The 14,664-nt window shown below is 41.4% G+C and overlaps 2 protein-coding genes across 2 annotated transcripts; both read right to left on the bottom strand.

The window, feature by feature from the left end:
* Positions 1–844: 844 nt before the first annotated feature.
* LOC116401550 (protein limb expression 1 homolog) lies at positions 845–3,134 on the bottom strand. The gene is made up of 4 exons (XM_031880007.1): positions 2,874–3,134; positions 2,172–2,377; positions 1,185–1,325; positions 845–1,106 (listed from the first exon to the last, which is right to left on the bottom strand). The coding sequence occupies exons 1-4, from the start codon at positions 2,947–2,949 to the stop codon at positions 864–866; spliced, it is 666 nt and encodes a 221-aa protein (XP_031735867.1). The 5' UTR covers positions 2,950–3,134; the 3' UTR covers positions 845–863.
* A 1,498-nt stretch (positions 3,135–4,632) lies between these two features.
* On the bottom strand, positions 4,633–8,707 carry LOC116401549 (serine/threonine-protein kinase RIO2-like). Its single transcript, XM_031880006.1, has 10 exons — positions 8,505–8,707; positions 7,898–8,036; positions 7,680–7,796; positions 7,191–7,366; positions 7,019–7,107; positions 6,711–6,902; positions 6,515–6,607; positions 5,838–6,251; positions 5,465–5,561; positions 4,633–5,137 (listed from the first exon to the last, which is right to left on the bottom strand). Exons 1-10 carry the CDS (start codon positions 8,568–8,570, stop codon positions 4,976–4,978), a joined length of 1,545 nt encoding a protein of 514 aa, XP_031735866.1. The 5' UTR covers positions 8,571–8,707; the 3' UTR covers positions 4,633–4,975.
* Between the last annotated feature and the right edge of the window lie 5,957 nt (positions 8,708–14,664).

Here is a 14,664-nt window from a genome sequence, read left to right on the forward strand (position 1 = left end):
AGAGTGGGTGAGAATGAGACAGAGAGAGAGAGAGAGAGAGAGAGAGAAAGTCTTGTACAACCCCATGAGTAATGACTTGAATAACAAACCCAAACATCCAGCTCTGTGTACATAGGTCTGACAAAGATGACATATTATGAGGGTATTTCTTGAGCTCACACCTTAGCTGTGGATGATTGGTTTGAAAAGATATTGTAAATCTTTACGCACCAGGTAGGTTTCACCCTGATGTATAAAACACTGTCTAACTGACCAGCTGCCATGTGTTAAGAGCTGGTGACATTAGTGTTAAACAGAGAAAGTCTATACATGAACTGAAATTGACCTAATGAGACCCAGATGGAAAGCATAACACACAAGTTGTCTGGGGTTGAAGTCCATGTTGTATCTGCTGGTCTGTTTACTCTGTTTCCAGCTTTGCATCCACCCTGAGCTACTTATTTATGATTCTGTATGACGTCCAACACCTCCTGGACTGACTGCATGTATAGATGATCTGAAGCACAGACAGCCGAATACCTTATCACTGGTGCTGTGTGTGCAGAGATGTTAATGTATGTGTGTGAATACATTTCATTGTGTGTAAGTGTATGTACAGGTGTGCACGTATGGAAGTGTGTATATTACTTGGAAGCTCTTTAGCAGGAATGATAATGGACCCATTTCCTCCTGCTAATAACCCCCTTTCTACAGACTTCTGCTTAAGAAATCTCGGCATGGGAATAAATGAGCAAAGCTATTATATGGGGGGGTAATCATAACAAAGGAGGGTGGAATAACCCCCCCAGTGGTTGTGATTCTTGTCATGTTTGTCTTAATAATTCCTAATTGTGTAAAATGATACTGCTTTAATTGGGGTCCAATTATAAGTACACAATTTCAGATCCCTTAGCGGCAAAGTATCCCTTCACAAAGCCTGAATCCTTTGAAGTAAATAGATATTTCACGCAATTACCGCATGATTTATGAGCACAGCGAGAAGAAAAATAGGCCTTGGCTTTATGTTTTACCTGAAACTCCAGCATTGTCTTTCCTACGTAGGAGCGGAGCAGCACACTGTAGGTTCCTATGCTGGTGCTTGAATCACAAGCATCTTCTACAGAGACCTTTACAGAGACAACGGTGCAGGTCAACATTCATGTTGCGACTACATTCTTATAATAAAAGTGAAATACCACACTCACAGCACTGTCTGTGGCCGCTTGCTGCAAACTGTGAGTGATGAACTGAGGGTTGATGCGTCGACATGGCAGCTCGTTCACAAGTGAGTTCATCAGAGCCACACGAGCTGCATCCCTCCGAGCTTCTGCTTGAGTCTCACACACCTGCGGGTGAGGAGATGATGAACATAAAGGATTAAGATGTCAAAAAGAGTGCAAAAAGAAAGTGGAAAAAGATGTGAAACCTTGTCACTTCAAACAGACACTTATGGTTCTGCTGATGTATGTGAGCCTGGGGTTGACTGATTTGAGTGAACAAGTTCGGTCTATCAATGGGCGCCTGCTCTTAGTTAAATTATGATGATTTTACACTTCATTACAGCTAATCATGGGTTCAGACCTCAATTCATCAATGAGATTAGAACATAAGAGGCATTCACAGTTAACCAATCACATGCCTTCTCTGAGCTGGGGGCTGCTGTCTGGGTCACAATGAGCCCATTGAGAGGCATTGTTGTCTTTAATTTAAATAAACCTTAAAAGTGTGTGTGACTGTGTGTTTATCTGCATTAAATGACCTTCAAGTGTTGCTTGTAAGCTCTTACCTCTGACGGGAAAGTTGATGGAAGACAACAAATACTTTTGTTCAGAAAATTAACAGTTTGTGTGAATTAGGGGCTGTTTTATTTTTTTATAATTTAGTTGAGATCTAGTCTGTGTTGCTGCAGCAAAAAGAAGAGAAGCAATTGCAGATTAAACAGTATTATTACTATGTAAGCGTAGTAAATAACACTAATCGTTTCTATAGTATAACAAACTAAGTGATGTGTTTGTTATTACATTTACAACTGATGCTTCCACGCTCTCTGCAATTTCACCATCAAGAGAGAAACATCACCTGCATCATGTATTTAAAAAATGCTAACTTGTAGTTTATTTTTGGTCAAATACGTGTACTTCCAACGTCATGGAGGACAACCTGCCAGGCAGCACAGATGATGATAGACACACCTTATAGTTACCAAAGCAGCTTCCTCCTGGCAGGGTGACATAGCAGACATATGGAGGACCAGGGGACGGTGCAGACTCGTACAGCAGCAAGCTCTCCGTGTGGATGGCTGCGTCCCCAACAGAACCATCTGATTCACTGGAGGAACCATTCAACCGACCTGTCTGCCTCTGCTCCCAGAAGTTATGGAGCATGGCCACTACATTCACTGCACACATATAACAAGGACACATGTCAAAGGGAAGACGGATTAACTTTCATTTGTAAAATGTTTTGATAACTCTTCTGTGTTATCATCCCAAGGTTTCTTTGGTCTCGCTCTGAGTAAACCTGTAAGGATATGTGTAAATGTTAACATAAATATAGAAGCCAGACATCAGCATTCCCAGACAGTGTTTATTGAAGTAGAATTAGTAAGTGGCACCCCATAACTTATACAAATCAGCATTTTGTAATGCTTTGAGCTTATTTTGACCCTGAAAAAAGTTTAAAAGTTTCCTGCGTCCTTCACTTTGTGCCAAACTATTGGCTGCAGCTCAGTCTATGGCAGCAGGGATACGAAGACTGACACTTGGAGGAATACTTTGTAGGAATATAACAAAGTAATGAGAAAACAAGTGGTTACAACAGTCGTAACAATTTGACTCTTTTATCTAAAACAAAAAGATATGTCCATTTCCTGTTGAAACTCCTCAGTTACTCACAGTCTTTGGTGCTGGTGTCAGTCTCACTCTGTGACAGGTATGACATGATGCTCTCCTCCACCTCCACTTCGCTCATCTTTACCCGGTGTTTGCTTCCACAGCGGCCTCAAATACAATCAGTCCACTTTTCTCATCAAAATGATCCATCAAAACAACACACATGACGCTAGAATTGAGCAGCCACGTCCGCCATCACAGCTCAGGATGGGAACACCATGAGGAATAAACTCAAAATCTGAAAGACCCTCTACTCTCCTTTTCTCCCCATCTCCTCCTCCCCTGTGTGAACATCCCACCAGGGTTTCTTTTTTGAAGCGGACCACCTTTGTCACCCTCGCTGCCAATTAGCTCAGGGGGCCCCTCACTCTTTCTACACACACACACACACACACACACACACACACACACACAGAGGTGCAGAGCTGGAATGCTGAGCCCCTCCCCTCGGGCCATGCAGCTGGCTAATCCCTGAACAGAGTCGGTCAGTTAAAGACCTGCACAAAGTTGCCAAGTTAAACCACAGATGGCACAATGTACCACCTTGAGGAACAGGAATAATATTAATTTGTGGAAGGTATATTGCTTGATGCTTCTTTTTATATGAAATACCCTCACTGCCCACCATGTTAGGGACAATTCTACACAACATGAAATGTATAAGATGTGTGGGGGTGGGATACTTTTGACTTCACACACTAATTTGAGACCACGGAGCCCCGGCTCTGAGCTCCATTCACCCACTTCAATATGAATGCCCTTTGTTAAAGTCTGAATTCACCCGCTCTCTGAAAGCCTCTTACATATAAATGAACCAAATTCTGAGAAAGAAGTGGTTTCTTAGCTCCTACGTCCTCTGCTTTCTCTTATTTTACATGTCAGTTGAGTTGTGTCCGCCTCACAGAGCGTTGGAGTATGAGTGCCCATTTCATGCTGAATGTGTTGGTGTGTTTTGGAGCATGTATGTTGCCACATGCTTTTATCAATCTCTACTTTTCTGATTGGATGCTGGGAGGGTGGAGATCTATTCAAACTACAATAATAGTATGGAGATCTTTGAACCCTGGGAGTTGAGAATAAACAAGCTTTTCATGAACTTGCATTCCGTTTGATTCTTAAAGCCACACTCACGTTAGTCACCCAGTCAGCAGTATACCCAAAATAAACTTGATAATACACTTCATTCAGGAACACTGAATAGATTTTTAACCATTTATTGCAAAAAATGGAAATAGTTAAACTTGGCGCTGGCGGCTCCACTCTTAAAATGCTCCTAGGATTTAGCCAAGCAGCTACCAAGCCAAAACAGGGAGCACCATGCATAACCCCCCAGGTAAACAGGAATGAGCCCGAAGTAAACTTTAAATACATTTCAACCATTTGCTTTGCAAAATGAACTCCGATCTAAAAAAGGGTGGAGGCTGGAGTGGAGCAGGGAAAGCTTTGCCAGCAGTATGGTCTGTCACAGCATAGATGTAGAAAGGATCAGTGAGGAGGGAGTCATTTAAATGAACCTCCTTGAGATGAGAGCGGGCTGTGATTGGTGCGTGGCCGATGAGAAGCGATGATTCAATCGTCTGGCTGTCGGCTGGTTACAGCAGGGGGCGTATGACTTCCGTGTCCTGCATGAACTAAAGCTGTGCTTCATTGATGGCAAATGTTAATTAACAGGTTTGTCTTTTGTTTCCATCATGAAGTTGATATGCACAGGTGCATATGATGTCCTGTCAGAAATTGTTTTAAATTTGCTCACTTCTTAAACCATTCTTTTGAATAAACACAGGAAAACACATCAATGGTGATTTGAATGGTTTAATTATGAATTATACAGCTTTATTATAAGGACTCGATATCTAAATTACACTGTACGTTTAACATGGTAGTTAATTACAGTTCAGATATGAAAACAGATTGTCGTCTTTATGTGTGGTGATCTGCTGAATGCACAGTTTTCACTCTTGTGTGTTTCACAAAGCGGTACGGAGCAGTTGAGGTGTTGCAGAGACACTCTTGCTGTGTTGTTGTTGTTTTCAACTCTTCAAGTTCATGTTAACCAGAAAAAAAAACAAGATGTTGACGCAAATTCAGTCTGTCCATCTCTGCAGTTATCCCCAGAAGGAGGCGCCATCCAGACTAGACGTGATGTTCTCTTGGTTCTCTCTTCTGGATTTGGTCACCAAGTTGGCTTCTCCTTTCTGCAGACGTCTCCTCTGTGCAGCCTTCTGCTGTTTGCCGAGCTGCGCCCGCACCTTCTGACGGACTACCTCCTGCAGAACACACAAACATAACGACAGCTGGTTACTACAGATGAATGTACGCACTGTCTGTCTCTGCAATGCAGGCAAAACAGTATGTAGACATTTTGTTTCTGCTTCGAGCCAAACGTCACACCGTGTGAAAGCTCTTCAGCAGCACCTACAGGACATTTCAGCTCTTGTCAAAACTTAAAACTCATTACTAGGATTGCTATGCCTAGTGAAGTGTCCAAACATTCAGGGATCACCTCAGAGTGTTTGTATTGTGTAATGGTACTGTATTAGTGTATGGCGCTCTCACCTTGACCCTGTGTGTGTGTGTGTCTGTGTTTTTCTTACCGGTGGTATTGTGGAGCAGCCCCCTATGCTGCCCATTGTACCCTCACTGTCTGTCCTCATCCTCCGGTGGTCTGCCATGTGGAGACTGTCTGAGTCTCTGCAGGACAAAACACACAAAAAACCCAACTGCTATTATGGAACAACAAAAACCAGTAAATCACTGTTGGGGTATAATTTGCATGTTTTTAAACATCCTTGCTAAATTTGATGCAAATTATGCTATATTTTATAATCTGAAATTTATCGACCAGGAATTCGTATTAACAGACCTAAAATGATTTGGTGGTTCTGTACCACAGTGTGGCATATTCAAACATTATGTCATCTTACATGTTTTTCATGTTGGATTATGATAACGTCCTACTGTGCTTACCTGAAGGGTTTGAACTCTTTGTTGGAGGCAGAAAGTTCTGCCAGCTCTGGACACTCATCCACTGCCTCATTCAACTCTTCCACCAAGTCCTTATCTGGCTCTTCATCACTTCTTGCAGTAGATGTCGTCTCAGTCTCTTTTTGTTCTTCCCCCTTTTCACTCTTGTTCTCTTCATTTTGGACATCTGCATGCGAGTCGCTGACTTTCAGACCTTCCAGTTCCAGCATTGCATGCTTATATTTCTCCATGTCCACACTTTCTTCTTCTTTCTCTACCTCCTCGTCCGCTTCCTCTTCGTCATCATCGTCGTCGTCCTCTCCCTCGGGTCCAGCTGGGTGTAGCAATGCAGCATCTCTCTGCAGATCTTTGGTGAAGCCGCTAGCTGAGACTTCGACATCCAGAGAACAAGAGCGGCTGTAGGGACAAACAGTGACAACAAAAGATCACGTAAGACTTGCTTTCCAAATAACGATAAGATAAAACAATTATCAATGCAAAATGTGATTTTTCTAAACACTTGGAAAAATGTTGAACAATTAAATAAAATCAAGTTGTTTAATAAATAACAGAGCAGACAACATGAGGTTTTTCCATCACACATCTAAAATGAACACCAAGACAACTTTTTTTGTACATCAGGAGTTTTATTGCAACTGAACATAACCATGCGTAGTTACCTGATGTCTTTGAAGGTTGGGAAGAGCTCGCTTTCGTAATTGTATCGTCTGGCAAAGAAATCTCTGATACATTTGACATCTCTGTCAAAATACCTATAATCAAAGTTAGAAAAAGTGAACAACGGATTCATCTTTACATCTGTTTCATAATCTTAGGTGTTCATTCATTTTCAATTGTATAACTCAAGACACCAACCATTCAGCATTAAAATGTGTGGTGGACACCATTTGAGGGAAGTCGATCATAGTTATGTGGTCCTGGTCGTCCAGCATCAGGTTGAACTCGTTAAAGTCTCCATGAATCAGGCCGTGATTGGCCAGTTTGAATATGAGCTCCATGAACTCATTGTACAGGGCTCCTGGATCCTCCAGCTTATGCACCTGAGACCTGAAAGACAACAATACACTCTAAATTACACAAGGAACTGAGAGTAGGAAGTGTGCGCTATTGCCATCACTAAAGCAATATACAAAGCAAGAAAGAAGGATGACTTGTTTACATACAATGGATATCCATTGATGAGCTCCATCACGACAGCATGTCTGTTATAGTCCACAGGTTTAGGAACAGGAAAGCCCCGATCATACAATGCCTGAAACATTAGGAGACATTTTAGTAATTGCTGGTGACATTTTCTTTCTAGTCCACATAACTTTCTCTGATTTGTTCCGTTACCTTCATGTAGGCAAACTCCTTCATGGCAGACAGGCGAGAGAGGTAGAGCCAGGACATGTTCTTCCTGTGTTGGTGGTAATCTCTCTTGTTCTTCAGGTTCCTGAAGGAGGTACGACCTAATCTGTGAAGCTTCAGAGCGTACTGGTCGTCGTTTGGACTCGCCACGATATATATATCTACAGGAAGTGAGCGCAAACAAACATTTCTATGAATTCACATTTTTTATTCACATTTCTATGAATAAGAGAGTTTCTGACATTGTCCAAGCAGCCTGGGAAACTGACATAGAACAGAAGTCATTTACATCAACAACAAGAGAAACGTTGCACAAACTACTGGCTTTTGAAGTATTTTTGAGTATTTCTTTATGGTTATTATGGGTAAAAACAACAACCTCTATCCTGATTTTTACAGAGATTTGTACAAGAAAAAGAGGTGGCTATGTGAACATATGCAGACTATGTACTACGTATGCAACTTTTTTCTTACCTGACTCTTTACCCACACCTATCTGGTTTCCAACTGAGATGAGAACTTCTCTGGCGCACAAGGTCTTCAGAGCCAAGTAGTCATATCCTCCATTGTTCAGCCTGTAACCCTGCACAGCTGAAATCCACACAAACATGCCACATTACAAATATGACCTAAATGTACTATGTCCACCAAGACTAGTGAGGTTCAGCGAGCATTCCTGTGTATTTTCTCACCTTTGGAGCGTTCATAGGCCACGAGTTTGTGTTTGACAAGCTCTCTGAGGACCTTGTTGCAGCCGCCGTGTTTAAGGCTAGCTATGGAGGACAGGAGACTCACTGGAACAATCTCATGGTTCTTCATCCCCATCTCAACCTGTGTGCAGGAACGTTCACAGGAAGAACCAGAAGTAGATCAGAGCGCTTTAAATCCAAGCCTGCTAGCAGAAATAGTGCTGCAGAGCTGAATTGAGATGAAATGAGCACCGCTTGATGAGAGCATGGCCTGGGATTTTAAATACAACAATATGATGACATATCGTCGAAGAGGCATTTGACTGATTTTACTCTGAGGTTAGTTTAATGGTCATAGGGAGCGCTACTGTAAGCTATGGACAAGAGGAATGCCGACTACCTATTCAAGGTACATGGGCAAGCAAGTATTGTTTTAAGATGGGCGTCAAAGTGTGAGCCTCTGTCAACTCTCTACAATGACAACACTGACGACATTTCACTCACCGCAACGGTGACATGCACCGGCTAACTCAAGCTAGCAGAGGCTAACTCAGCTGGGACCGAGCAGTTAACGGTTAGCTTAGCTAACGTTAGCTAGCTAGCTACTTACCGCTGTGAGGACTCGGAAGTCATCTCGAGATAAATATCTCAACACCACGACATTCAGCTTCCCCATGTTTCAACCCGATAACAAACGACAAGTGTGTTTGTAAAAGTACTATTATTACTTTTAGGGCTCAATCGTCCACATGTTTAGTAAACACACGTGCAAGTCGGAAGTTCAGGGAACGGGAAAACGTCACTTCTGGTTTACGTTCGATGACGCCATCCTCACACACTCGTACCCGGTATCTTTAACACAATACAACACACATACTTTTACACAACCTATGATAAAAAACGTTTGAGCCTAGGCGTGAAGTTATAAAACAACACATAGCATCAGCATCATGTGTAGTAGTGGCGGTAAAGTGGTGAGTTTAAGTACTTCCGCCTGTGCTTTTATTTTGGAAAGCTGTTTTAACATTTATTTGCTGGCTAGATTCATTACTGATATCTGCTCTAATTCAAGATATCTGTAAGTATATTTTGACTTGTCAAAACTTTAGATATCCTTTATTAAATTGACTAGTACGATTAAGATTACTTTTACCATTCATGTGTATTTAGTGTTTTATTACATATATCTACAGTTCAAAGGTATCTGCAACTAGATTATGAGTATGGCTGCAATTCCAGTTTCAGATACCTGCAATGTAATTCAGATTTGTCATTATTCCAGTTCAAGATTAAATTAAGGTTTGATGATAGTCAGAAAGACGTTGTGTAAATCTTGAAGTGGATTATGACCGACCAAAAAAGATTATTAAATATTTTTGCGTTTTGTTTTGCAGCAGCTTTGAGTAGATCCTCCATTTCACTTGTGTATCGCATTTTGGGATAACAGTGTTATTCAAAAGCCCTCAAAAATCAAGTGTTTTTTAGTTTTCATACTCACTTTTTTAAGTTAACTTTTTCAGTGTAAAACACTACATATTTAAAACCTTGTTAGCAATACTGGAGTATATAACTAAATGATTACAGTCAAATCTTAAAGCCATACCCATTGCATTACAAAGGTGTTTTCACTTGTTATCTGATCAGACATCTTCTCCACGCCTTACACTCTTGCTGCACCTGTTAGGGCGGGGCAACATACATCTTTTGTGTTTAGTTAATAGATTTTGGGGACATTAGGAGGTTCTTTGCATTACTTCGGCCCATTTTGCAGAGGTCTAATCAGCCAAATTAACTGAAAACACCCTTCGGTGTACAAGGGTCTTTAAATCAAAAACGTCTCTTTTGATTTCACTATCACTGGTGGGAGAAAGTGTGGAGAGAAAGTAGGCCAAAGTAGGCATTTGTTACAGCAGACCTTTTGACAAAACGCACAGGTGTAAATAATAAAAGGAATGGTGGCTGGCTGTCACTGGCAGGGCATACTTGGTTTAGTGACACCTGTGTTTTTCCGAGGATGAGAAGTCAAAATGTCTGCTGTGAAAGGGGCTTATGGATGTAAATGAGTTGTGGAGGATTATTATATTTGAGGGTGTTGTTTGGATGCTTGACTATGTTATAAACTTTATATTTATTGTGAGTGCGTTGGATATTATTTATTGGTCTGTTGGACTGTGTAGTTTTACTGTGTTTTGTAATCATGATGGATCAGCAGTGCTACGAGTCCAAGAGTTTGCCCTCGGGGACAATAAAATATATCATATTTAACTAAAACTGAAGGAATATATCTATAGGGATGGTACAGGAAACACTGCATCATCCCAATGGAACGTGAAGGTCGTGTGTGTAGGTGTGTGTGTGTGTTTGTGTTTGTGTGTGTGCGTGTGAGAGAGAGAAGGAATTAAGCAGATTTACCACCAGGTTTCTGTTGCCATAGCAGCTGGATTCTGTGCATTCTGTGGGCAGAATGGTTCTAAACAGAGTTTACTCAGGACTACCCTGTGACAGACACCACTCTGTTCTGCTCCCAGCCTCATACACACACACACACACGCACACACACACACATACACACACACACACATGCACAGACACAGAGTGAGCGCTCCACTTCCACAGGCTGTGTTGACTCAGTAGAATTCCTCCATTGGTTTATTTAACATTCTGCTGTTCAGCAAGTGCCTGTGTCCAAAGAGAGGTCAGGTCAGCATGCTAGTGTGTGTGTGTGTGTGTGTGTGTGTGTGTGTGTGTGTGTGTGGGGGGGGGGGGGCGAAATCAAGCAGAGGTGTTTTACTGACCTTTGTGTTGTATAACTGTCGATCCTAGAATGAAAGAATGAATTGGCTCTTTTGTTAGTAATCAATTTACTCCAAAGCCTTCTAGGTTTATTACCCCAACGAGCTCTGTGTGAGTCACTCAGTGTCTGTAAGTGCTCTGCAGGTCTCGTGAATGTTTGTGTCAAACAGTTGTTCACACTCTCCGCTCTGCGTCATGGTAGTTTTCTCAGGGCTCTCTGTTAACTTGTGTCACTACGGCGTGCTGCGTGCTTTAACAGCTCCAGCAGGCGTGTCTTGGTTGTAATATACATCTGTGCCCCACTTTACACAGGTAGTGGACAAAATAACAGGGACACATTACAATACAATGCATTCTAATTAAACACCCCCGCATTCTATAGATTTCCACCTCACTGTGTGATGAAACACTGGAGTTGCAGGATTCATCTAAATTAACTTCTATGTAGTATGTCATCCCGTTGAATTGCATTAAGTTAGATTTTTCTGGATATTTCAAGTTAACAGTTTAAATACAAAACTTTATTGTTTGTTATCAATTAATCCACTGCAGAAAATGTTTTCGTAATTCTTCCAATTCTTAAAGACGACACTAGATGACACTGTGACACAAGTTTACTGTAGCTGCTGAGCTGCTGTCTTTTGTCTCTGGTTTAATTCCTCCTGTGCGTGCACCTGGCCTTTTGTCTGAACTGAAGTGTCTTTGTGATATTATGCAGACACAGTGTTTTGTACAGGTGCAGGCCTTTGATTACAGGATGAGTGTAAGAGGGCAGTGACATTGTTGGCTGGACAGTGTTAACTGAACCACTGGGTTTGTTATTTCACCACGTTGCTCTGTTCTACATTGTGAAAAATACAGATGTTATTCAGCCGAAAGGAAAGTTTGGAAACGATTGACTCTCATATATGCTGCTTATGTAATTAAATTAATCTTTTTAATGAAGGCAATCAATTCAGCAGACCAACCTTGGACCGACTGCTTTTAAAAATATTGAAATGTATAATCCGAATGATCAATGAATTTACTCTACATGCTACTTGATTACTCCACTTTTGATTCAAATAAGCTGATTCTTTATTTATTTTCTATTTTTCTCTCTCGTTTTATGCTGAAGGCAAATAAGAGTACATGAACTCTCAACCCTGATTGGTTAATGACCAACGCTGGTTTTGATATGATTATCATATTCTGTAACTTTCTAAAAGGATTTGTTTTTTAATAATCTACAGCTACAAAAGCATATGACATTTTAACTGTTTACAGTCTGTAGAGATTTCGATTGTTTCGGCTGATAGACTGAAGGTGTTTCTTACTGATAAAACTTGTAGTTTGCTCCTCTGGCTCTCAGCAGCAGCAGAGTCTCGAGGCAGAATTTCTTGTTAAACAGCCTATGATGGACAGGCGCAGTCATCGGTTTCCCTGAGTCCGGACAGTTACTTACACACAAGCACGGACCAGAGTGACCGATGGTGTTCCTTCAGATGGAGATGGGAGTAGAGGGAGAGAGTGGACCCGCCTGTGTGTGGAATTATCTGGAATGTGGCGGAACTGCCATTCCAGCATGCACGTGCCCCAAAGCGCACACACACACACACACACACACACACACACACACACACACACACACATTCACTAGCACACAGTGAGATAGTGTCTTCTTTCCAGATGTGTGCAAGGGAACTTTTTGCAATGCTTCAACACAAAGCAGCTCTCTTAGTGCTCATACCATTCCATCTTTTTCTCCCTCCTCTCACTTGTCTTTGCCACAGTTTTGGCTGTATAGAATCCAATACATCTGATCAAAAAAGTGGCCATATATGTTTTGACATAGATTCACCATCACCTTGTGGGTTTATGTGAGCACTCGCGTGTGCCCACTGGTCTTCAGATGTATTGTTTAAAATGTGATGACCCCATCCATTTTCTGTGTGTGGAGGGCTGAATATCCTCAATGGACCTGCAGTAAATCGGGATCCTTTGATTAGAAATTAATGAGCCCCTCGTTAGCGTAAGATGAAAGTGAGAGCTGGATAGGTCAAAGTGATGAAAGGACCTTTGCAGTACCGACTGAAGTGAAGTGATCTCTACAGTTGATTTACACATAGTGTATCAAAGCTAGCAGCCCTTCCCCCTATTATCTCATTCACATGAAGAAAGAAATTGCTTATGATTTTAATAATGCATAAAAGCTTAAAAGTGGTAGCATACCTCTACCCAATTTACTCCCAATGTCTATGGACCTATTTCAGCAATACGTTGCATATGTATAAAATATGTGTTTAAAATGTATTTTGCAGGATGATCACACCACTGAGAATACTCAACTAACCTCTGAACAGCCAACGTTAAGGTATTAGGCATGCTGTTTATATTGTGTACGTAAACAGATGGAGAAAGGTTTTCCAAACTGTTTTAAAAGGTTGTTTGTTCATGTCAGTACCGTCTCTTGGTGTTTGAATTTCCTTCGCTGTGTTGCTTCAGAGTGAAGGTGGGATCACGGGAGACTGGCCCATAGAGGATGTCTGCTCCACAAACAGACATGAACAATTTTGAGGGTAAAACACACATACACAAAAGCACACACTCCCAGCGTCAGCCTGTTAAATTGCTTTCTTGTTGTTTGCCAGCGTTAAGCTTCAGGGAGAGAGTGCTAAATTGAGGCAGGAATTGGAGAAGCTTAGGAAGGTCTCCAACAACAAGCATGGGCTTTGTTCCTAGGGTATCATCACTGTGCCTTTAGCGAGCTGCTGTGTGTTTGGAAACATCAAATTTGATTAGATTAGAGCAGAGGAGAGATCTACTTACTCTGCCTGTTCTGCTGCAAGTCTCCCAAACAATAATCTGCTCTCAGGTGCTGGTACAAGCAGCGAGTAAACGGGGGCCCTGAGGAGAAATGTGAGGAGGGAAGGCATGACCTGTTCCAAGCCCAGCTGATATAGCTGATACACGCACATCCAGAAATGATTATTTGCCTCAATTAGCCCTTTATGTGTTCACATTCTCTCTTTCTGGAGTTTTAGTTCTTATGTGTGTTGCAGTGTGGATGTGGAGAAAGCCTTGATCAACACCACTACCACTACTAGCACCCAATAAATACAGACACATAATAAATGCAGGAAATATTACAGCTTACAGCATTTACAGTGGAATTTTTCTGAGAATATTTTGGCACAAACTGTATGCAGGATACAGGATGTAACTAAAATGAGGATGTGCATGGTAAGCTATTAAGAACAGATATACACATGTTTATGTACTAATAAAATATATAGACACAGATCAGTTTATGCAATGTTTGCACCCTGTTTTTAATGCCATGGTTTATTGAATATTTATTGTTTGTGTATATGTGTTTGGCCTGGCAATTTATGTGGATGTGTTCGCCTGTATGTAAGTATACAGTACATGATTTAACTGCCTCTCGGTCTGCAGCGGACTAGACCTGCTGAATGGTGCTCCACTGTTAGGCTCTGCACAGGAATAACAAGATACTTGGAGGGCAGGTTTGCATATATATAAAGACTAGTTGGCAGTACAATGTGTACACAGTGCCACATCCAGTGTAATTATTATAGGATCCTGTTTAAATGACATTGTTTTCAAATTGTGTGCGCTTGTTATTTACAAATTCATTGTGCGGGCTGCTTACATCAAGCCTTCTGTTTGGAGGGATCAATGTGTGTGCATGGACCAGCAAGCTGGACTTCCCTTTTATCTTCAGTTGTACATGCCAACCCCCCCAAAAGGTTAGTAATCATGATTCTTTTTATTTGGCTGAGCACATAATCTTATTAAGTAAAGGGAGAGTGTGAAAGTGGGTTTGGTCTTCTTGAACTTCTCTTCTTTTTTTGTGTGAGGATGTCTTTAAGTGTCTTGTCTCAGGTTAAGCTTCAGGGTTTTAATTCGGCTGATGTTTAAGATTAGACGATTTGTGTTTTTACTGGGAGCCACATCCTCGATCTATTTCATGGCCG

This window comes from Anarrhichthys ocellatus, unplaced genomic scaffold, assembly GCF_004355925.1.
Source record: "Anarrhichthys ocellatus isolate YVR2014 unplaced genomic scaffold, GSC_Weel_1.0 scaffold523, whole genome shotgun sequence".
Taxonomy (NCBI): Eukaryota; Metazoa; Chordata; class Actinopteri; order Perciformes; family Anarhichadidae; genus Anarrhichthys; species Anarrhichthys ocellatus.